A 22979-nucleotide genomic window follows, 5' to 3' on the forward strand; every position below is an offset into this window, starting at 1 on the left:
CCCAGCCTAAGTAATCATAAGAAATCTGCTTTCTGTGAAGTCATTAGCTGGACATTTAGATTTCGACTATTTCTATCAATTGTTGGCCATCAGATCAGCATAGTCTTATATTCAGATGTCAGACACTCCGTATATCAAGATATATATTCTCTGTACCTACATTGTTGACATTGATTATGTGTTTTCCTGTAGGCAGCTATCTATGTGGATAATGTCTTTCTCTACATATACCTGTCTAGAGGAAGTAAAGGGCAGTCAGTGAAGGAGGGAGCTACAAAGGGGCTGTCATTAGAAAGAGAAGCAGTAGGTGGCGCTCAAGCCCAGAGTTACACAAGGCCTATAGGTAACAGTAAAACTATAATAGAAACACCTTTTACGTAAAAATGGCGTTCCTTATCTGCCAGGGTAAGAACTACACACAAAATGAGAACATCAGTACATGCAGACTTTAATAAGGAGCAGAATCAGTCAGCATCAGTATAAGGGTTACAGACTACAGAGGAGATTGTTTGGGTAACATTGCTTGTGTTCTGTATGACAAGGGTCAGTTCCGACCAGATCACCTAGGAAATTCGGTTAGTCGCCAATCCTCGATCATCCTCCAGGAGTTGTTCAACTCGTTCTCTCTGTAAAAGGACACAAGACAATACTCAGTGTTCATCTCATATGTGGATCATACTCTCTTCTCATCTGACTGCTCCCTATCACAGGACCTTCTACCCCCCTTTACCTCAGAGCACTTGCCATCCTCTCATAAACAGATCATTCTCCCTCCGAATATAGATTGATAATCTCATCGTAATGAACAGAGTGCTGAAGTTATCTTAATATACAGAGCGCTTAGATTCCCTTGTTTAGCAGAGCTAAGACCACCTGCTATAAATAGACCCTACAATGTCCATTCAAAATGACGGAGTAATTCCATCCAGTGTCATCTATTTGGATTTTAGCCGCAGTACCCGAAGCTAGAAAATCATAATGATATGTCTTCACAGTGGCAGATTTTAGGAATAGTTAATTTGGTAGCAGTTATGTACTCAGACCTGCAAATATTACAAATATAAACCATTTATAAAAGGGAAAGGGGGTCAGTAGTAAAATCTCTAACTCCCATGCAGGTTAAGATTACCTGGAGAAATCTTAAGGATCCACCAAAATATTTCAAGGGAACCTGCCCTTTCAATTAAATCCCACAAAATAAATTTTTAATGAAACAATGATTACAATTATTGCCCTTATCCTTATATGGTTTCTTTCCAATTGTTAAGAAATCAGTTTGTGAACTTGTATGCAACTCACCTGATGTGAGTCCAATAATATTAATGGAGTTCTGCATATTCAATTTTACTTGCATTGATCTTCCCTGATAGGTCTCACTGTTAGGACATGCAGCTGTATGGAACTAATACTGAGGGACCCGCCAGCAATTCAACTAGCAACATAAACAGCTATTTACTTATTATTGGAAGTAGAAAAAGCTGTGTCAAAGTTTGTACACTTTGGGAGTCATTTACTAAGGGCCCGATATGCGGTTTCCCGACGTGTTACCCGAATATTTCCGATTTGCGCCGATTTTCCCTGAATTGCCCCGGGATTTTGGCGCACGCAATCGGATTGTGTCGCATCGGTGCCGGCATGCACACGACAGAAATCGGGGGCCTGGCCGAACGAAAACCCGACGGATTCAGAAAAAATGCCGCATTTAAAAAAAAAAGTGTCGCTGGACTCGCGCTTACCTTCACCCAGGAATAGGACGGTGAAGTAAGGGCCTGATTCGCGTTTTCCCAACGTGTTACCCGAATATTTCCATTTTGCGACGATTTTCGTGCATTCTGGCAGGCCGCGGCGGACTTCAGCGCAGAAGCGACACCTGGTGAACGTCGGAAGAACTACCTTAGTGAATCCCGGCCGGACCAGAATCCACCGCAGAGAAAGCGCCGCTGGATCGCAAAGGGACCGGGTAAGTAAATCTGCCCCTGTGCATTAAATGAGAGAGAGTTCCGTTGCATCATTGAGTTCTTCAAGTCTTGTGACCAAATGAATGTAATTTAAGGTCCTTTTTCCAGCAACATTTGCTTTGCCCAGAAACATTAACATCTGCCTCATTTATGTATCTGATCACATGAAATCACAGCATGCCTCCATGCAGAATAGGGAGGAGTAGAAGTCCATGGAGGTATGCTGTGATTTCATGTGATCAGATACTTACATTAGGTAGATGTCACTGGGCAAAGTACCTTGACATGAAGAAGAAGGCATGGGGCGGATTAGATGGGAGGGGCCAGCTGAGCAGGACATGCCCCATCTGATGCCAGTAGGATAACATAAAGTTGATATTATGGGGATGTGAGGGGGCACATTTTAACTAAAAGAAGGGTGTTATTAGAGTTCTAAGGCTACTTGTCAATAGCTGTATTTGTGAAAAACATGGTGACAAGTTCAAATTAACACATATGGCAGCTTTGAAAATTGCATAAACCTGCCGTTCATTAAAACATGTGAGCCATCTACCACCCTATGTAAAGTAAGCAAAATAAAACAAAGAAACATATTCCCTGCATGGAGATTTTCTATCAGACTGTAATATAGTCTGTATAACATTGTCACATCAAGCTGACCAAATAGTCTCATCCTATTCATTCCAATAACAGCTTCAATGTGAACTTTTTAATGAAGTGTTACTTTAAAGAAAATCTACCATCATAATCAAACAGGATACACCAGGGTCACTTAATCATAGATTAATGTACTGTGACTGTGATAATCTTCTGATATTTGTTATACATGGTATCCTTTCTTCTAAAATCAACTTTTAAAATTAAGCTAATGAGCCAGAAAGGCTGTGGGGTGTTTTAGATGTAAGCCATGGGTAACAAGTATTATAAGATTACCAAAATCACGGTGCCTGGGTCTACCTAAGTGTCCCTGGTTTATCATGCTTGATTTTGATTGTAGATTCCTTTTCCAGGCTTACCTGTAGTGGGCGTAAAGAGTCATGGGACTTTACTGCATGTGACTTGGGTGGCAGGAAAACTTCTAGACGGATTGCTTCACGGGCAGTGGGTTGACAAGATATCAGATATTTTATTTCCTGAGCCTGTAAGAAAGTGTTAGATTGTTACTAACATTATACATTGCTTTGAAGTTCGTGGACATGTCTAAACAGTATTTCAACAACATTACTTTAAAGGGAACTTGTCACCACACCAACCCCCTAAGCCCACAAACAGTACTTTCTTCTGTAATATGTACGTCCCCAGAGATCTTTTTAATATATTTCTAGGTAGCAGCATGAATGATAAAGCATCTTTTATTCTTTTTTCGTAAGATGCTGTCAGGCAACTCTGCCTTCCTCAGTTAATCTGCTCTTCCCAATCCAAGCGTCTGGTATCCCAGGCCTGCCTCCTAATTGTGCCATCATACTCCACCTATCCACAATTAGAAGGCAGGGCTGGGACACCAGATGCATGAAATTGGCAGAGCAAGCTGACTGCAGGAGGCGGAGTTGCCTGACAGCAGGAGGCGTGGTTACCTGACTATCTGACTGCATCATACAAAAGAATAAAAGATTTTTTTTTCATTCATGCTGCACCTAGAAATGTGCTAAACAAACCTCAAGAGGATGTACATATTAAAGAGGAAGGTATGGTTGGTGGGCTTGGGGGGTTAGTGTGGTGACAGGTTCCTTTTAATTTTTCAATTTGTCTCTGTAACTTATTATCCCTTATCCCTGACTTACTATTCTCCCGTAACAACCCTGGACAGACCCAACTAAAAATCTCTGCTTGCCCCTCCTAAACTGTGGTCTTACTCTAAACTACCTTAGAACACTGCCTGCCTGCACCTCAACCTGCCACTAACTACGATGAATCTGAATTTTGCTGCATTGCACAGGCATTTCTTGATTTGAGCATGTCAGCTGCGCATTATTCTCAGAGGTTATGACCTACTGAGTAACAATTCATATATAATGTTTTGATGCCTTATGTCTGTTACATGTATATACATATATATATAAAGAAGTATAATGAATCGATATGTGGTCTACGTTATATCTGAATTGTTACTAAGCCACGGGAAAGAGAGTCTCGTAATTACTAGACTAATTTTCACACTGAATTATCAAACGAGCATGTATTCTATTTGTCAAGACTGTTATGACCTACTGACCCTGTCATAGCTAGGCCTGGCTTATGGCTGCTAAGGTAGTGGGCCCTGTGCCACCTGAAGGGTGGCGCATTTGAGTGGACTTCCCCGCCATCAGCCGGACAGAAAGTGGAGGTTATTGAACAATTATAGGGAGAACCAGTACCTGGACACCAATAACAATTTACAAAAATAAAACTGCCAGATGCACCAATACAATACTTAAAACCCATATTAAGAAAATGGAATTTACATTCTCAGGCTTCTTTATCCTATACATTCTGGTCTCAACAGTAATTCAACACACATAAGGAATGAGGGAGTCTGCCATTTTTACTAGTCCCCTCTTTTATATAGATTGGGCAGTTTAGACCTCTAGAACTATTGTTTGGAATCATCACACCCATGCCGCAGGCCCTGTGAGCATTCTTCCAGATCTAGTCTGGGCTACACACAACTCCTGACACATTCTTGACCTCCTCTCAGTGAGAGGTATTTCTGGTGCATGTGACATGGGATGGATGAGGATAAAACAGGGAGGCAGGCTTTCTTAATTTGGATTTCTAAAAATAACTGCAGTGGGGATGTCGGGAGGAAATTTAGAACACATTCCAGATGTTTTAGGAGATACGGTTCAAACAATGTCACCCTTTGCTAGAGATTGCTGCAGGCCTTAACAATTAGCTGGAAGAAATCTTATGATTAAAAGGAATAAAATTTTGCATTGAAGACCATTTTGGGCGTATTCTCCCTTCTTAAAATGGACAGCTGTTATAGGGATGAAGAAAACAGAACTATTTCTAGTTTGGCTAAGTAACTTGCCAAAGTTTGTTTATTTAATCAGTTATTTTAATCAGCCAATGCTCCAAACATGAAGGGTGCCAAAAAGAATCAAATAAACTTGGCAATGCTAAAGAATAGAATATAAACGTCCCCTTGAGGGTCGTGTGCATGGGGCCTAAGGTTCCTCAGTTCCTGCCAGTCCTTTTTTAATAGGTACTTGCAGTCTACACTGGCGGTGCATACAAATATTTGCCAGAGCCCTACACAGGTTCCTACAATCTCCATTGACAATAAAATAGAAATCTGTATATCCAGAATATTGGCTGATGGGTGAAAAGCCATTTCCACCGACAACACTTAAAAACTATATTTATAGATCTGAGAGCTGAAATATAATTGCGGTTCTTTTAGCTGAAAGCATTAGACCATGTGTAGGGGAAAAAGATAAAAAGCTACCACATTCTCCACAATCAGCTTGTTGCTGTGTGTTTATGCAAATGGAGGGAAACAGCCCTCACTTGACCTGTCCTCTCCTGTCTGCATCTCTGCTGAGACTGCACTAGATGTCTAGCATGGATGCCACCATTCCCTCCATCATGGGTGGCAAAAAAGTCCAATTTAAAGTTCTGGGGGCCCCTATAGACACATTCATTGTAGAAAGATGTGGGGAGATAATAAGAACATTGTGGACACATAATTTGTGTACGTGAATTTTACCCTCATAAACTGAAAGCGTAGTCTCATCAGACGTAAACGGTTGTGAGCTTCTGCAGCCTTCAGTTGTCCTACCACCTTCATTTGTTTCTCTTGTTCTGGATCAGGCATCTGCTTTTTTGGTTCTTGGACAGACTTCAGAGCATGTTCCCTCAATCGGTTCTGAGTCATGAGCAAGGATGTAGCTATGGGTTTGCTGGGTTGTTCATAAGCCATGTGTCTTGCTCTTTGCAGGGGATCCATTTTCTTGATGTCTCCATGACTAATTATTTTCTTTCCTTGAAAACCAGGTTTGCTTTTTCCTGAAGCCATTATGACACATCAAGTTTTCTTCAATATCATTAGTGAAACCTACCTAAAAATGAACACAACATGGGGTATTAATATTTGAGTTATGGCTCTCTGTGTTCATTTTGCAGCACCATATTATTGAGCCTTGCTGAGCCTTGCCCTTGATGAGCCTTGCTTCTGTGTAATACAGCATCTAATAGATCATGATCTGGGCCACATCTGCCTTAAGGTGGGATGAATGGGGGTGGCAGATCACCACCGGTAGTACAAACTCGCCAAACCCTGCAAGTCTGTATTACCTGAAAATCTATTACATTGGTGCCTCTAAGGCACCAACATAATTAATAGACAGAGTGGTGCAGCACAGTGCGCCTATGTGTACCACTCTGCAGGACACATTTAATTTGGGTGTATGTATATGGGCGCTGTTATAAATAAATTTGGGGAACTGTATATAAATCGGGTGTGTATATAAATTAGCAGGGTGCTATAATTCAGGGGGCCTGGTATATATAATAAATTGTGGGTTCTGTAGATACTATAAATTATCGAGGGAAGGTATGGAGCAGGGTTTTTTGTTTAATAACCTGGAACAGGGGACAGGGGGCCACAGGTAAAGGAGGCTGCAGGACTGGAGGCCACACTGGGGGTGTCTGTAGGACTGGAGGCCACATTGGGGGAGACTGCAGGTCAGGAGGCCACACCGGGGGAGACTGCAGGTCAGGAGGCCACATTGGGGGAGACTGCAGGTCAGGAGGCCACACCGGGGGAGGTTGCAGGACTGGAGGCCACATTAGGGGAGGCTGCAGGACTGGAGGGCACATTGGGAGAGACTGCAGGAGCAGAGGCCACACTGGGGTCCTTGGATCAGGCAAAAGTGTTTGATCAGGTTAACCACGAGTACCTCTGGTCTATCCTTCTGAGGTATGGCCTGCCGGGGGAGTTTGTTGATTGGCTGAAAGTTTTGTATGTAGTGGCAGAGAGTTTCCTGCTTGTAAATGGTTGGATTGGCCATTCTTTTGAGGTTGGGTCTGGTGTTCGCCAGGGTTATCCTCTGAGCCCAGTACTGTACTTGTTCGCAATCGACCCATTCCTTAGGAGGGTTGATCATGGCACGCTGGTAGGAGTCAGGATGGACCGTGGTAGCGTATGCTGATGATGTCGCCGTTTTCGTGTCCTTGGGAGGGGAGGTGCAATGGGTGATGTCGAAGGTTGACCGCTACCCAGAGGCTTCTCTCCTTTGGAGGGGGTCCTCCTTTAGTGTCCCTTAGTCTGTCATCTCCCCTCCTGGGGTTGCGCTGATGCTGACACAGTAGATTTTTGTTTTGTTTTTAGTTTTGTTTTGTACGATATTTTCTTTGTTATGTTGTAAATAGTGTATATATTGAATATAGTGGGGTTTGGGACATACAGTTAGGTTTGGAGGGAGTGATGGTGGTGGGATTATTTTTTTTATTTATGAACTGACCTTGACATTAGACCAGTGTCTGAGGGGAAGGGGCGGGAGTGGGCGTGGGATTCAGTTTAGTCTATAGTGTATTCTGTGTTTGTTAGTATATATATATATATATATATATATATATATATATATATATATATATATCATGATGATATCTGTGTGGGGTGTGTTTATGTTAATTGGTTTCTTTGTGGGTGTGGCTTGTCTTTTTTTTTTTTTGGTTGGCTGGGGGTCGGGCTATTTAGTGTTTATTTTGGTGTGTATTAAGTTATTGTTATTTCTAGGTGTTTTTGCTAACTGTGAATGGGGCTGGACCAACAGATGAGTTATTATATGTTATATTATGTTACATATTGTTATGTTTTCTACTTTCAATTTTAGTAAAAGATCTACAGGACTTGAGGCCACAATGGGGAGGCTGCTGGAATAGAGGCCACATTGGGGGAGGCTGTAGAGGCTGCAGGACTGGAGGCCACATTGGGGGAGGCTGCAGGACTGGAGGCCACATTGGGGGAGGCTGCAGGACTGGAGGCCACATTGGGGGAGGCTGCAGGACTGGAGGCCACATGGGGGGAGGCTGCAGGACTGGAGGCCACACTGGGGAGACTGCAGGACTGGAGGCCACATAGGGTGAGGCTGCAGGACAGGAGTCCACACTGGGGGAGGATACAGGACAGGAGTCCAGACTGGGGGAGGCTACAGGACAAGAGTCCACATTGGGGAAGGCTACAGGACAGGAGGCCACACTGGGGGAGACTGGAGGACAGGAGGAGCCTGGGGGACAGGGGGCTACATGAGAAGGCAGGTAGACAGGAGGATGCTGGAAGACAGGAGAACACAATATGAAGGAGGATGGAGGACAGGAGGCCACAGGAAGAGAAGGATGGGGGACAGGAGGCTACACTATGAGGGAAATGGTGGACAGAGGAGTCCAATATGAGCGGGATGGAGGAGGACAGGAGGCCACAATAGGAGGGAGGATGGAGGACAGGCGCAGCACCATTTAAGGAGGCATGGGTGTAAGATAACTGATAGTATTATTTATAAGTTTGGGGAGATAAATGAAAGTGAAAAACCCAAATGTAAAGGTAGTATAAAAAAGTTTTATATGTTGCCGGTATACTATGTTTGGAGGTGGGGCAATGGGTGTGGTTAGAAAAAAAGGCAAGGAACTATTTGTCCCCCTTTCTCTCACCCAATAGTTGGGAGGTATGGATTTTTGTTATGTTTATATTATGCAAACTGTAAGCATATTGCATGCTGTACTACATGTGTTGATGTATGTATTGGGTATGCTACATGTGTTCATGTCTATAATATGTATCCTGTATGTATTCATGTGTATAGTGTGAGTCATGAGTGTGAGGCCTACTTATTAGTGTAAATGGGCTATTATATGTATTAACATATGCTATATGTAGATATAGGGGCTTATTTACTAAGGGTCCGAATTTACTAAGGGTCCGAATTGCGCACTTTTGTCGGTTTTGGCCCAGGATTTTGGCGCACGCTATCGGATTTTGGCGCATCGGCGCCAGCTTTCACGCAACACAAATGGGGGGGGGCGTGGCCGTCGGACAACCCAACGCATTCGGAAAAACCACGGCATTTAAAAAGAATTTGTGTCGCAAGATCAGCACTTACATGCACCAGGACGAAGAAGGTGAACTCCGGCAGACCTCGGTGCAGCATCGACACCTGGTGGATATCGGGCGCACGGACCTTAGTGAATCCCGGCAGGCCCGAATCCTCGTCGGAGAACTCGCCGCTGGATCGCGACTGGACCGGGTAAGTAAATGTGCCCCATAGTGTCAGCAGCATAAAGATCGCAGTTGCTTACTCGCCTTTAGCCATGTTCCCTGGAGTCCTGGTTCCTCCTCTCCCCGGGGCTCAGAGATGAGGGGAAGGGAGAGGGGCCACCAAGGGTAGGAGCTACAGACGGATGGCCCTGCCCCCTCCTCATCGTCATCTCGAAGCCCCAGGAAGAGGAGGAAGCAGGACAGCAGGGGAACGATGGAAAGGCAAGGTATGTTTTTTTTGTTTAATAACCAGGAGGGGAGATAGGCCACAAAAAGTAAAGATGAAGGACAGGGGCCACAATATTCAGAGGAGGGAAGCTACAATATAAGTGGCTGGAGGATAGGAGGCAAGAAGAGGAGGCTGGAGGACAGAAAGCTACAGGAAGAGGCTGGAGGACAGGAGGTTGCAGGAGGAGGCTGGAGGACAAGAGGCTACAGGAGAAGTTTAGAGGAAAGGGGAGGCTACAGGAGGAGGCTACAGAAGGAGGCTGGAGGACAGGAGGCTGCAGGAAAAGAGGCTATTGGAGGAGGCTAAAGGGGGCCACAGGAGGCTACAGGAGGAGGCTGGAGAATAGGAGGCAACTCGAGGAGGTTGTAGAACAGGAGGCCACAGGAGGAGGCTGGAGAACAGGGGGCTATAGGAGGAGGAGGCTGGAGGACAGGAGGCCACAGGAGGAGGCTGGAGGACAGGAGGCGGCTGGAGTACAGGGGACTACAGGAGGAGGCTGGAAGACAGAAGGCTAAAGGAGGAGGCTGGAGAACAGGAGGCTACAGGAGGAGGCTAAAGGGGGCCACAGGAGGCTACAGGGGGGCTATAGGAGGAGGCTGATGAACAGGAGGCTACAGGAGGAGGCTTGGGGACAGAGGGTCACAGGAGGAGGCTGGAGGACAGGAGGCTACAGGAGGAGGCTGGAGGACAGGAGGGCACATAAGGAGGCTGGAGGACAGGAGGGCACAAGAGGAGGTTGGAGGACAGGTGGCCTCAGGAGGGGGCTGGAGGACAGGAGGCTACAACACAATTTGTGTTGTGGTAAAAACTCTCTGGGTTACAAGCGCACCCATCCGTAGCGCCAACCTTTTCCTCTACCCATACTCTTGTACTTACGGTTCCAACGGATACCGGTCTTGGAGCGTTTGGGAAGCTGCTGAGGTAACCTGAGAAGGATCCACCAACAAGGGTAACCTAGTTCCCTACACCTATATATGCTACTAGCCAAGTGGCTACCAGGTGAGCACCCTCTATCACTCACCTAAAAGAAACCGTTCAAAAACGTTATCACACGAGGCGCCGTCCTCTTCGGTTGTTTTCTTTGTTTTTTTCCTTTTCATGAGGGATGCCACAGGGGGAGGCTGAATGGAAGGAGGCCACAGGAGAAGGCTACAGGAGGAGGCTAGAGAACAGGAGGCTAAAGGGGGCCACAGGAGGAGGCTGGAGAACAGGAGGCTGGAGGACAGTCTGATATATCGGCTGATACATAATGGCCCACTATATTCATTTCAGGGTAATTCATTTCAGGGTAATTTCAGGGTAATCTAGCTATTGTCAAGGGATTCATTTCTAAGTCTATGCCACCATCTAATGGTTACTTATGGTATTGCAGTTGAATTACCTTCTGTCTGTGAAAGTAGTGTTAATGTTTACACTGTTTACAATTAAATGTAACATTATGTATATCCTTCTCTGCAGCAAGTTCAGCCATTGGTTGGAAGCGTGGAATACCCCCAGAGTAGAACTTTATAAATACTCTCTCTGGCTGGAGTTCTAGAGCATTCCATCAGTCTGTTCTGGATTCTTTCTATATGAGGAGGTCTGCAGATATAAGCAGCCTGCAGTTGCTGTCTCCCCTCAGAGGGCTATCCCTCCAGCAGACCAGCAGCTCTCCACAGAACCTCCAATAAATGCTGCCCAAGCCGCCTAAGCTATTCTCCAGCCCCAAGCTACAGGACCAGGGCTATGAGCTACACTCAGACTGCAAACCAACTAAGAGCTATCTCGTGGACCTGACTGAAAGGGCCTTCTACCTGTTTTCCACTGGTCTGTTGGAAGTATGCTGAATTAAGAGACTGTGAGTTATATGTTTATCAACCTTGCAATCCTTGGCTGTCACTAGCATCACATGCCTCCCCTTTAACATCTGCCCGTGGATTCCTTCACTACACATACACTGGTAGCACCCCAAGGTAAACCTTCCACTACATTGCAGCCTCCACCTCTTCTTGCATCCTCTCGCTTGCCCTACCCAGTGTGAAAAAGGCTTGTTCACCTGAACAAAGCTACCTGTCACACAATTAGCACTAGGCTGCGCAACAAGGCAGCCACTCAGGTATCAGGGAAATCCTGCTCTCACTCCTAAGATTAGGCCCCGGTGGGAGGACGTTGCAATTACTCCCTGTGATATAACAAGCCGTGCACCTATGTGACATCACATGACCGTGGACAATGAAGCTTCCTATAGCATGACAGAAAGCAGAGATCTAGACAGCATAAGGAATTGATAGAGAAAGAATATTGGAAAATGGTATAATTTTTCATTACACAAGCTTTATCAATAATTTACTGAAACTGCAAACCCTTTTAAGCAATTAAGGAACTACAGGCAATCCCTGGGTTATGTACAAGATAGGTTCTGTAGGTTTGTTCTTAAGTTGAATTTGTATGTAAGTCGGGACTGTATATCATATATTTGTAACCCCAGCCAAATTTTTTTGGGTCTCTGTGACAATTGAATTTTAAAAATGTTGGATTGTCATCAGAACCAGGATTTTCAAAATCTGAATTGCAGACACCTTTGATAACTGTTACAGCTGTTACAGCCTAGGGTTAAAGTAGAGTAAATTACCAGAAGTCTGTTTGTGACTAGGGGTTGTTTGTAAGTCGGGTGTTGTTAAGTAGGGTACTGCCTGTATACGTTTTGCATCAACTTTGTTCTATGTGCGAGTTCCTGGTTATAGCCACTAACATCATGGGCCTCTCCTTTTATCGCGAGCCGGGACCCATTATATACACCAGGAATGCCCCATGGAGGACCTTGTTACTACAGAACCCTCCTCTTCTTTCTTCACTTTGCTGACCCTGACGGGTGTGGAAGAAATATCCACCTGGATTGTGCTACGGTGACTCCGTGGCCAGGCTGCCACAAAGTCAGCCATTCAACTTCTGGTCTACTGTCTGCTTTAATACATAGGCCCTGGTGGGGTTGGTGTATATATGTATGGATTCCCTTTAAAAAAAATTAGGGGACCCCAGAGTTGTTCCTATCGCATTGCTTTGGTGAAGACAAGCATATTAAGTACCGAGGAGATCTGAGCTACAACATTTTCTGCCTGTGAATGACTCCTTACAAGACTGACATAATAAGCTGATGTATACTGAGCACCAAAGAAGGCAGTATGAAAACCAAGCTTCAAACCCAGCGTCCTTCAACGCACACGTTGGTACAGCACATTTATAATTATTCTTTTATTTATTTATGCTGTGTCTAAACAGCATACTGTATGTCTCTGCAGTTAATATTGACAATGGACAATGCAGCATAATTTGAGATGGGTTTAAATTCTGCAGCAGATGTGTGTAAATCCCATCACTATACAGGTCCAAAAATCAGATTATTCTGTGTATGGCTCTACCTTAAATCAAAAGTATCAAAAGTATTGTAGCTTTAACCTTGAGATTCTGATGGAATTTTTAAATAACTGAACTGATCTGGATGAGAAATACATTTCATTAAGTACAAGTTAGAGAACTCAGCTGGGAAATCTTTAAATAGGTTTGTAGTCCTGATTGGCTAAATACTGCAAGGATTATTTGTCTTACTGGAACAGCGTAGATTTGTTGGAATTCTTTATAGGGCTTCTGCTATTTGCAAGTATAAACTCTAATACCCGTTCTCTCCCTGTGCCCCTTGAGTACTACTGCTGAGCTTGAAACCACTCTGTATGCTGCAGTCAAACGGTTCCACATGCCAGGCATGAGAGGAATGGATCTTCCAGTGCGCACACAAAGAATCATTAAGAGAACAAAGCGCCTAGGTCTGAATGTAACCTAGCATGCAGAAAGCTGGTAAGCAGCTGAGATCAAACTAGAGAAGCAAAACTAGTGTTTTGGGTCAAATGCAGTCACTTATTCTTTACAGTAAATGCAGCTCCCAGGTCTCCTACCTCCTGAAGCAACACACAGTGGGGCTTATTTACTTAGGGTCCGCGGATCACACTTTTGCTGGATTTTTGAAATTTTGGGGTTTTACGCCGCTCTGACAGGTATCTAACTGGGGATTGTCTCGCACATGATTGGATTGTGGCGCATTGCGCTGGCTTTCATGCAAGTCGGGAGTCGTGCCATCAGATGATCCGACTGATTTGGACTGAGTGCAGGATTTAATATTCAAATTGTGTCGCATCCAATTCACTTGCACTTCGGCTGAACTCCATCGGCCAGGTAGGTAAATGTGCCCCAGTGTGTTCATGGACTGTTTTTAAACAGAATGAAAATGCAAGATTTTTTGGATGTTTATTATGCGTTTGGCTGGTTTGATTCAGTTTATCTTTATTTCTAGAAGTGTAGGCAGTTGTGAAACGGGTTAAAACCAGCCAAACGCTTGGTAAACATTCAAAAAAGCTTGCATTTTCAGTCGGTTTTAAAACGGTCCAAGAACACACAGTGTGACAGCACCCAGGGTGTTGCTGCAGTAGGTAGAGGACCTTAAAACTTTACTGACAATTTCCTTTTTGCATCGAATTGCCCCGGGATTTTTGCACACACGAATCAGATTTTGGCGCAACGGCGCCGGCTTGCACGCAATGGAAATGAGGGGGGGGGGGCGACGGATTCGGACATCCCACTGAATTTAAAAACCCGATTGTGTCGCAAGATCAAGCACTCACATGCAGCGGGAAGAAGCAGGTTAACTCCAGCGGACCTTGGTGGGGAAGCGATGGATGCAGGAACTCCGGCGCACGATCTTCATGAGTCAACCCGAACAACGCGCCGCAGGATTGCGACAGGACTGGGTAAGTAAATCTGCCCCACTGTGTGACAGTGGTGCCTTCTTGGCCTGTTTTTCCTTTTTTTGTATGTCTACCATGCTTTTATCTTGTTTTAATCCATTTCACGGTTGCCTACTCTTCTAGAAATAAAGATAAACTGAATCAAACCAGCCAAACGCATGGCAAACGTACAAAAAGTTAATATTCTTGTGAAATTCTCAATATGTTTGAGTAAAATGACACTCTTCCTATTTGTAATAAAAAGTTGGATCCAAAATGGCAAACGTCAAAATGGCCGTCATGGTCAACAATCATCTTGAAAAGTTTCCCCCCTCCCTTATACTAATTTGCCACAAACTGGAAGTTGATATCAACAGCTATTCCCATTTAATTTAAGTGTTTCAATATAAATGGTTACCCTGTAGACTGTGTGGGAGGCTGTACAAGGGGGCTTTTTACAAATAGACTGTGGAAGAGACTATGAGGCACATTTACTAAGGGTCCGAACACCGCATTTTCATTGGGTTTCGCAATTTTTTTCAGATTTGCCCTGAATTGCCCCGGGTTTTTGGCGCATGCGATCAGATTGTGGGGCATCGGCACCGGCTTGCATACAACCCGACTGATTCGGACAAACCGCGGAATTTAAAAACCAAATTGTGTCGCAAGATCAGCACTCACATGCACTGGGAAGAAGAAGGTGAACTCCGGCGGACCTCAGTGGGGGAAGCAGGAAATCGGACGCATGATCTTAGTCTATTGCGGCAGACCCAATCCTCGTCGGACATTCCGGATCGGCGGTATCAACAGGACGGGTAAGTAAATGTGCCCCTATATGTACACTGTGTGGGAGCTGTACAAGGAGGCTGCATACAAATAGACTCTAGGGGGGACTGTATGTAGACTGTGTGGTCGGTACCTTAGACTGTGGGATGGTCTATATGTAGACTGTGGGGGGAGGTTGTACAAGGGGGCTGCATACAAATAGACTGTGGGGGCTGTTTATAGACTGTGGGGTTGGGGTGTATATAGATTGTCGGTGGGGCTGTATATAGACACTGTATATAGACTGTGGGGGGGTGTATATAGACTGTGGGGGAGGACTGTATATGGATTGTGGGTGGGGTTGTATATAGACTGTGTGGGGGGGAGCTGTATATAGATTACTAAGGCTCTGGTCACATGATGCATTTCTACGCACAATGGGAGAAATGCATCATCAGACATAAGTGTGTAGTAGGAACATGTGTTATGCATTGTTAATCCTTATTATTGTTATTATTAATGTTCAAAGACATAACACATGTTGTTAGTTATAGAAATAACTTATACATATGCATTTAGTGAATTATTATCATATATAATAATAATAATAATAATAATTAGGCATTCCTGTATAAAAGCTTTAGTATCCAGGTGACAATATACTGTGACTGTGGTATATTTACAGGCGCAGTGTGGAAATGTGCTGCCAGTAGCTGAAGACATCTGGTGGTGAATTCAGCAGTGATCAGCCATGGCTGGGAGAAGTGGTAATGAAGTCCATTCCCTGATGGAGCAAATCATCACCTGTAAGGTACTAGATGCTACTAATGTCTGTGTCACTGACGGATCTGCTAGTGTGTGAGACAGATTCAGCCTTTGTAGTGGCCTTTGCAGTTATTAGTAATGTTGTTAGCATTTTCTGATCAGGGCATGGGAGCTTTTTAAGGATTTGTCTGTGAATTCAGTGCAATTATTATAGCAGAGGATCAGGAGTAGGCTGCTTGGGGGCAGCATTTATATTTTCGCCGAAGGGTGATGCCACACGTCCCATTTGCATGAGTTTTTAAATGGACTGAAAACGCGTGCTTTAAAATGGTTCAAAAAAAACGGGACGTGTGGCATCACCCTCAGGCTTGCAGGGCTGTAGATTGGCTGGTTGTGGTGAAAATGAGCAGCATTGGTTTGTAAGGATGCCAGAGTGGACCAGTGAGCAGCTCTGAAGCATCAACCATATGACACTCAATCTGGTAGCAATGCACAGAACTCTATGAGTCAGAAGTCAAAGACAAAGACTAAAATCTCATGAAAAAGAGATGCCAAGAGCTCTATATAGACCCTCTATTTAAAGTTTTGGTCTGTCTATACACCCTGTGTAGCCAGCCAATGACAGCCTGTGAAAATCTCACAGAACCGCAGGCTCAAGTCTATGCGTTCTCTGCTCCGAAGCCAGTACTGCGCAGACTCGGGCCTGCTGTTCTGCGCATGCGCAGACGGCAGTTTTCTCGGATGAAGGCACGCAGCCACGAGGGGCGCTGGGGCGTGGAGTAGCCGCACCATGTAGCCTTAGCTCCGGCTACCCCGCCCTTCAGTAGCCTCTTTACAAGATGTACATATTAGTAGAATAAAAGTTATAAAAAAATTGTGGGGACGTGAGGACTAGCCCTTAAAAGGGCTATCCTCACATCCTATAGATCCATCTACCACCCGATCAGGGCCAGTTCTAGACAAAGTGGGGCCCTGAGCAAAACTAAAAGTGGGGCCCCAAAATAAAACTATTTTATGACCAGTCACAGTCAGGAAGTGGCTCCCTTTAGTATGGTAAAACAAACTGTAATATGGGAAAATTTTATAGGAGATAGATAATAGGGAGATTTATGGGCAGCATGGTGGCTCCGTGATTAGCACTACAGCCTTGCTGCGCTGGTCAACATCTGCAAAGATTTTGTATGTTCTCTCTGTGTCTGCGTGGGTTTCCTCTGGGTCCTCCGGTTTCCTCCCACACTCCAAAAGATTACTGGTAGGTTGATTAGACTGTGAGGCCTATTGGGGAGAGGAACTGATATTTTCTGAAAGCAGACACTTGCCCGATTTTCAAAATTGCATCAAACAGTTTATAGACAGAGGCACCTGCATGCAATTTTGATTCAAACTGAAACATTTTATAAAAAATACTTAAAATTTGACTTTGATGGCAAAAAATGTGCTCCAAACAGAAAATGTTTACCTTCACATCTCCTAAATGTAATACATGGACATGTGTAGAGTTCACAAATGTGCCCTATTGATATGTTCACATAATATCACTAAAACTGTAATAACTAGATATCTGCTTTTCAGCTAGACATTTTTAGACAGTCACAACCTGCAAAATATAGCAATAAAACAGAATAAAAAGTATAGGCGCCATAAAACCTATAGAATTTTGAAAGCAGACAACCAGGCGATGCATTTGGCAATTAACATTTAAAATTCCCTCTAAAATATGTACAAATCCAGGATACTTACCTTATATACTCGAGTATAAGCCTAGTTTTTCAGCACAAAAAAATGTGCTGAAAACCCAAACTCGGCTTATACTCGAGTACAAAATATATAGGTTTTACCAGGTTTTTGTGGTAAAATTAGGGGCCTCTGCTTATACTTGGGTCGGCTTATACTCGAGTATATACGGTATATAAAGAAAATATACTTTCCTAAAAGAGTAAGATGTGAGGAGATCATACAGACCCCACACCAATATACTGTATTCACCAAAATATGCAGCAAATGGAACTGCAGAAAATTCACACAGATCTATCATTGTCTGTTCCTTACACAATGGTAACCCAAATAAATAACTATATATCCATAAACCAAGCTAATGAGATAATAAAAGTCACTTTTAGATGTCTCCAATGTATTAGCCGCACAATAACAGAACCCTCCGCGCTTCATAAGAATGAGAGTGAGAACGTCATAACATAGGTGTGAGTAATGGAGGATGGTGGGAGATACAAACTTTATTCCAGAACGTGTGTGTTTTTGGTGTTACATATAACTTTATGGACATGTTCTGGTCGAGGTGTAGTCACATTAGGCGAAGAGGATCGAATGTTCATCGTATCAGTCAATTTTCCCAACACTAAAAGACTATCACAAAATAAAAGGGAATAAGAGAGAAAGGGCCCCATTTATCACTTTTGTGCGCCTAAGTGTAGTAGTTGCGCCTAAATTCTGGGGCACTGTTTTCCAGAATTATCACATGCTACTATCATCTGTGATAAGTTAATTTCCTGCTTCTTATTAATCACTTTACTTTAACACAGTGTAGGCGCAATTTTGGCGCAGTTTAGGCGCAATGTTAGATTCAGGCTCTTACATGTGATCCTGCTACAAGCTCCTCTCTGCTTCTCCCACACAGAATGAAGATAACACTCACAGCAGCACCCAGGTGTGTGACACCCAGCAGGGGCTTCTCCTGAAGGGGATCCTCCAGTATTGATCTTATGCTGCACCCCTGTAATTCTCCACAGTATCCCCCTCAGACACACTGGTGTCTGAGGGGGATACTGTGCAGAATTACACGGGGGACACTTGTCTGTGATATCTGCAACATTCTGCAAAGTTCTGAGCTCTTGCTTTGAGCTCAGGAGTCTGCAGAATGTTTTGTAAATAGAAGGTGATGAACTGTAAATAGAGTCTGCAGCTCCTGTCTGCAGAGTATCTTATGTCTGTATTATATGTTCTAGTGTCTGCAGTGTCTGGCTGAGCTCTGCTGCTAGAAATGAGCTGTTCTGCAAAGGGGCTCAGTGCTTACTTCTCAGTTAACGCCACCTTCGGGTTGGAGTGTTTTTGCGCCTAAATGAAAAGTCGCAAGTGATGAATATCATTAGGCGCTGGATTGCTATGATAAATGAGGGAAAGCTGGTTATTTTTGCTGTGCAGCTAGTTTGCCGTTTAGTCGCAAAAATGGCGCAAAAAAAGGTGCGCCTGAATGAAAAGGCGCAAAAACAACAGAAAAAAACGATTGATACATGTGGCCCAAAGTGTGTTCTTAGATAGTTCTGCATAGAGAAGGGTTAAAAACATGAATATTAGTTGAAATTATCCCTTCTCAAAATGTAGTAACATATAAAGTGAATATTTCCATTATCTGTGAGGTGCAGCAGCTCCTGTGTGCAGCAAATGCTCCCTGCAGCCTGATGGCTAAGAATCTGGATTGGGGGGGGGGGGGGGGGGTTAATTTTAGGGCGTTGTATCTCTGGCTCTGTGACACATAGAACCTCACTTCTTTTTTCCTATGAAAGAAGAGAGTCTCCTCTTTTATATGAATCTAAATTTGTGTTTCTAAAATGCAGAAAAACGGAGATATTAACTGTTAAACTGCCGTCGGAAGTGATATTTATATATAAAAATGGCACCTGATATTCTCACTTTAAACCTGAATATCTCTGGATCCATAGCACCTAGAAACAAAATTCAAGATTCATTTGAAAGAAGAGATTATCCCCTTTCAGGGGGGCCCTGGGCAATTGCCACCTTTGCCTACCCATAGCGCTGGCCCTGCACCCGATCTACCTTTATAGGTAGATTTGTGGTGGTAGGTTCCCTTTAAATTGATGGGGCAATTGCTAGCACGAAGGTCTCTCCATCCACTCCTATTGGTAAAAACAGTAAAAAATAAATTATAGCAGTTTGGTTCTCCCTCTATCCCCCCCATTTGACGCATAACTCTTTTACCATTTACAGCCAGATGGTACTCAACGCTGACCTGACAGTGTGCTTGTAAGCTGCTGGGCAACCTGGGAATTGTGTAGACATTATGCACAGTCCAGGTGGTGTTAGCACAGTCGCTCAATCATATGCTGCCCCCTAATCACCCCCATTGAAGCTACTGTGACTTATAGGACAGAAGCAACAAACAACTCTCTGGCTTTTCAGGTTTTTGTGCACAGCACAATCTTACAAATACATGTTGGAAATATATGGCCTAGGCCACTTGCACACGAACATGATACTTTGTTTGCGACCTGTCTGTCATCAACGTGTGAGCACTGCCCATAATCTGATGACAATAGAAAAAGATTGCCCAAGCAGCAAACCTGGGCATGAAACCTGTAGAAGTAAATAGAAACATTTGCCATTGCAAAATGGCTGCCACAAATAAAGTTTTGCTGTATTTCTCATGCAAATGTCTCTGCAGTTCTCCCATAACATTCAACATTGCTGCAGGTTTAAAACTTTAAGTACAAATCCCTTAAGTATATAAATGGGATTTACTTAAAGGGAATCTACCATTTGTTTTTTTTTTTTGCATTATGAACTAGAGATGAGCGAGCACTAAAATGCTCGGGTGCTCGTTATTCGAGACGAACTTTTCCAGATGCTCGAGTGCTCGTCTCGAATAACGAGCCCCATTGAAGTCAATGGGAGACCCGAGCATTTTTCAAAGGGACCATGGTTCGGGAATAAAATGTGTTAATTAACTGAAAAAGAATGTCTTCTGATAAGTTAGCAGATGTATGCAAACATCTGCGATCTATTCTTCACTGTTCCGTGCGTATATTATCTCCCGACAAGTTAACAGATGTGAAGAACAGTGAAGAATAGAATAAAAACAGTGAACACAGGATGATTTAAGTGAAAAACGCAGTGAAGAATAGATTACAGATGTTCTGCACATCTGCTTACTTGTCGGGGTGATACGCTGTCCCGGGATCCGCTCTGCTTCTTCCACTGAAGTCTCCCCCGGGCTGCCCGATGTCTGTGTCCCCCAGGCTGCCCGATGTCTGTGCCCCCCGGGCTGCCCGATGTCTGTGCCCCCCGGGCTGCCCGATGTCTGTGTCCCCCGGGCTGCCCGATGTCTGTCTCCCCCGTGGTGCTGCCCGATGTCTGTCTCCCCCGTGGTGCTGCCCGATGTCTGTCTCCCCCGTGGTGCTGCCCGATGTCTGTCTCCCCCGTGGTGCTGCCCGATGTCTGTCTCCCCCGTGGTGCTGCCCGATGTCTGTCTCCCCCGTGGTGCTGCCCGATGTCTGTCTCCCCCGTGGTGCTGCCCGATGTCTGTCTCCCCCGTGGTGCTGCCCGATGTCTGTCTCCCCCGTGGTGCTGCCCGATGTCTGTCTCCCCCGTGGTGCTGCCCGATGTCTGTCTCCCCCGTGGTGCTGCCCGATGTCTGTCTCCCCCGTGGTGCTGCCCGATGTCTGTCTCCCCCGTGGTGCTGCCCGATGTCTGTCTCCCCCGTGGTGCTGCCCGATGTCTGTCTCCCCCGTGGTGCTGCCCGATGTCTGTCTCCCCCGTGGTGCTGCCCGATGTCTGTCTCCCCCGTGGTGCTGCCCGATGTCTGTCTCCCCCGTGGTGCTGCCCGATGTCTGTCTCCCCCGTGGTGCTGCCCGATGTCTGTCTCCCCCGTGGTGCTGCCCGATGTCTGTCTCCCCCGTGGTGCTGCCCGATGTCTGTCTCCCCCGTGGTGCTGCCCGATGTCTGTCTCCCCCGTGGTGCTGCCCGATGTCTGTCTCCCCCGTGGTGCTGCCCGATGTCTGTCTCCCCCGTGGTGCTGCCCGATGTCTGTCTCCCCCGTGGTGCTGCCCGATGTCTGTCTCCCCCGTGGTGCTGCCCGATGTCTGTCTCCCCCGTGGTGCTGCCCGATGTCTGTCTCCCCCGTGGTGCTGCCCGATGTCTGTCTCCCTGCTGCCGTTCCGCGCGTATCTTCCGACAGGTAAGCAGATGTGCCGAACATCTGTAATCTATTCTTCACTGTGTTCTTCACTGTGTTTTTAACTTAAATGATCCTGTGTTCACTGTGTTCACTGTTTTTATTCTATTCTTCATTGTTCTTCACTGTGTTTTTTTAATTAAATGCTCGATCTCGAGCAGGGGAAATACTCGTCCGAGCAACGAGCCGTTTCGAGTACCTTAATACTCGAACGAGCATCAAGCTCGGACGAGTATACTCGCTCATCTCTATTATGAACCAACCATACCTTGAGAATGCTGTAGCTACACTGATGCAAAAACATATCTCGTTTAATCCCCAAACTGAGTGTTTTTTCTCAAAAAAAAAAAAAGATAAAACTCAGGACCTTGGGAAAGCTGGGTGCTGGCTTGCTGCCGTGCATAAACACATTACTTCCACATGCCTCAACTGTACAAACAGGACTAATCGTCCTGGGCTGGATGACTCATACACAGCCGCTGGGGGATGGTACAGCGATTGCTTACTCATGCCACTTTGCCACTCTACCTTTTTTTCCCAGCCTCTGATCTTAAAAATGTTATAATAACAACAAAAAACATGTCTATGTTATTTACATGATAATATTTCTATGTTCTTTTATTTTTTATGGTTTATGTATATTTTATGGTTTTTGTAGTTCACATTGAGATCTATATTACTTCTCCTACTACTTTAGGATCTTGTTTTTATAATAAAAACTTTTTAGCACATGTGAACAGTGTGAACTGGTGGTTGGTGCAGATTTTTGATTGCTTACTTATGCCTGTCACGGGCAACACAGTGATGAGTAATTCTCAGCTTATGCGGGGCAGGACAAGGCTGAAGAAGTGCATAATTAGGGCTCCTGGCCAGCCACAGGAGCAACAGAGCCTCATTATCATAATTTTATAATAGTTTTTTCACCAAAACCACTCAGCTCAGGGATTAAACAAGACATGAACCTGCATCAGTGTAGCTACAGCATTCTCAAGGTAAGTTTGGTTCACAATGCGTAATATCCTTTATAAGGATATGTACCATTTGGTTTTTATAAGGGTTTTCCCACCAAACAATTTAGGCCCTATCTACAGGGGTTCTCTGTGATGAGACCTCCACAGTTTATGAAAACAGGGGGTACAAAAGAGTCCAAGGTGCCTCCGTCAGACTCTTCGTTGCTCCCCAAGATGACAAGCAGACAGCCGCACATGTCAGTTTTGCTCCATTCATCTCTATGGAGTTGACAGAGATTGCCAAGCGGTGCTTGTAACTTGTTTGGTGGGAGAACCCCTTTTACCATGTAGCATCATGGTTATATTGTGTTTATTGCATTCATGTGTATATTGTGAGT

At 44.7% G+C, this 22979-nt stretch overlaps 1 protein-coding gene and 1 long non-coding RNA gene across 5 annotated transcripts in view; one reads left to right on the top strand and one right to left on the bottom strand.

Annotated features, from left to right (window-relative positions):
• Positions 1–432: 432 nt before the first annotated feature.
• LKAAEAR1 (LKAAEAR motif containing 1) overlaps positions 433–22979 on the bottom strand; it is a 40926-nt gene continuing 18379 nt past the window's right edge. For all 3 annotated transcript variants that reach the window (XM_072110886.1, XM_072110885.1, XM_072110884.1), the window contains 3 exons: positions 5647–5998; positions 2975–3097; positions 433–626 (listed from right to left, as the gene is read on the bottom strand). In XM_072110886.1, coding sequence (XP_071966987.1) covers positions 564–626; positions 2975–3097; positions 5647–5955 — 495 coding nt within the window. In that variant the 5' untranslated portion in view covers positions 5956–5998 and the 3' untranslated portion in view covers positions 433–563. The remainder of the gene's footprint in view (positions 627–2974; positions 3098–5646; positions 5999–22979) is intronic.
• The window catches only part of LOC140064212 (uncharacterized), a 92719-nt gene continuing 85364 nt past the window's right edge, over positions 15625–22979 (top strand). For both annotated transcript variants that reach the window (XR_011847722.1, XR_011847723.1), the window contains exon 1: positions 15625–15751. This is a non-coding gene — a long non-coding RNA (uncharacterized lncRNA). The remainder of the gene's footprint in view (positions 15752–22979) is intronic.

Source organism: Engystomops pustulosus, chromosome 6 (genome assembly GCF_040894005.1).
Source record: "Engystomops pustulosus chromosome 6, aEngPut4.maternal, whole genome shotgun sequence".
Lineage (NCBI taxonomy): Eukaryota > Metazoa > Chordata > Amphibia > Anura > Leptodactylidae > Engystomops > Engystomops pustulosus.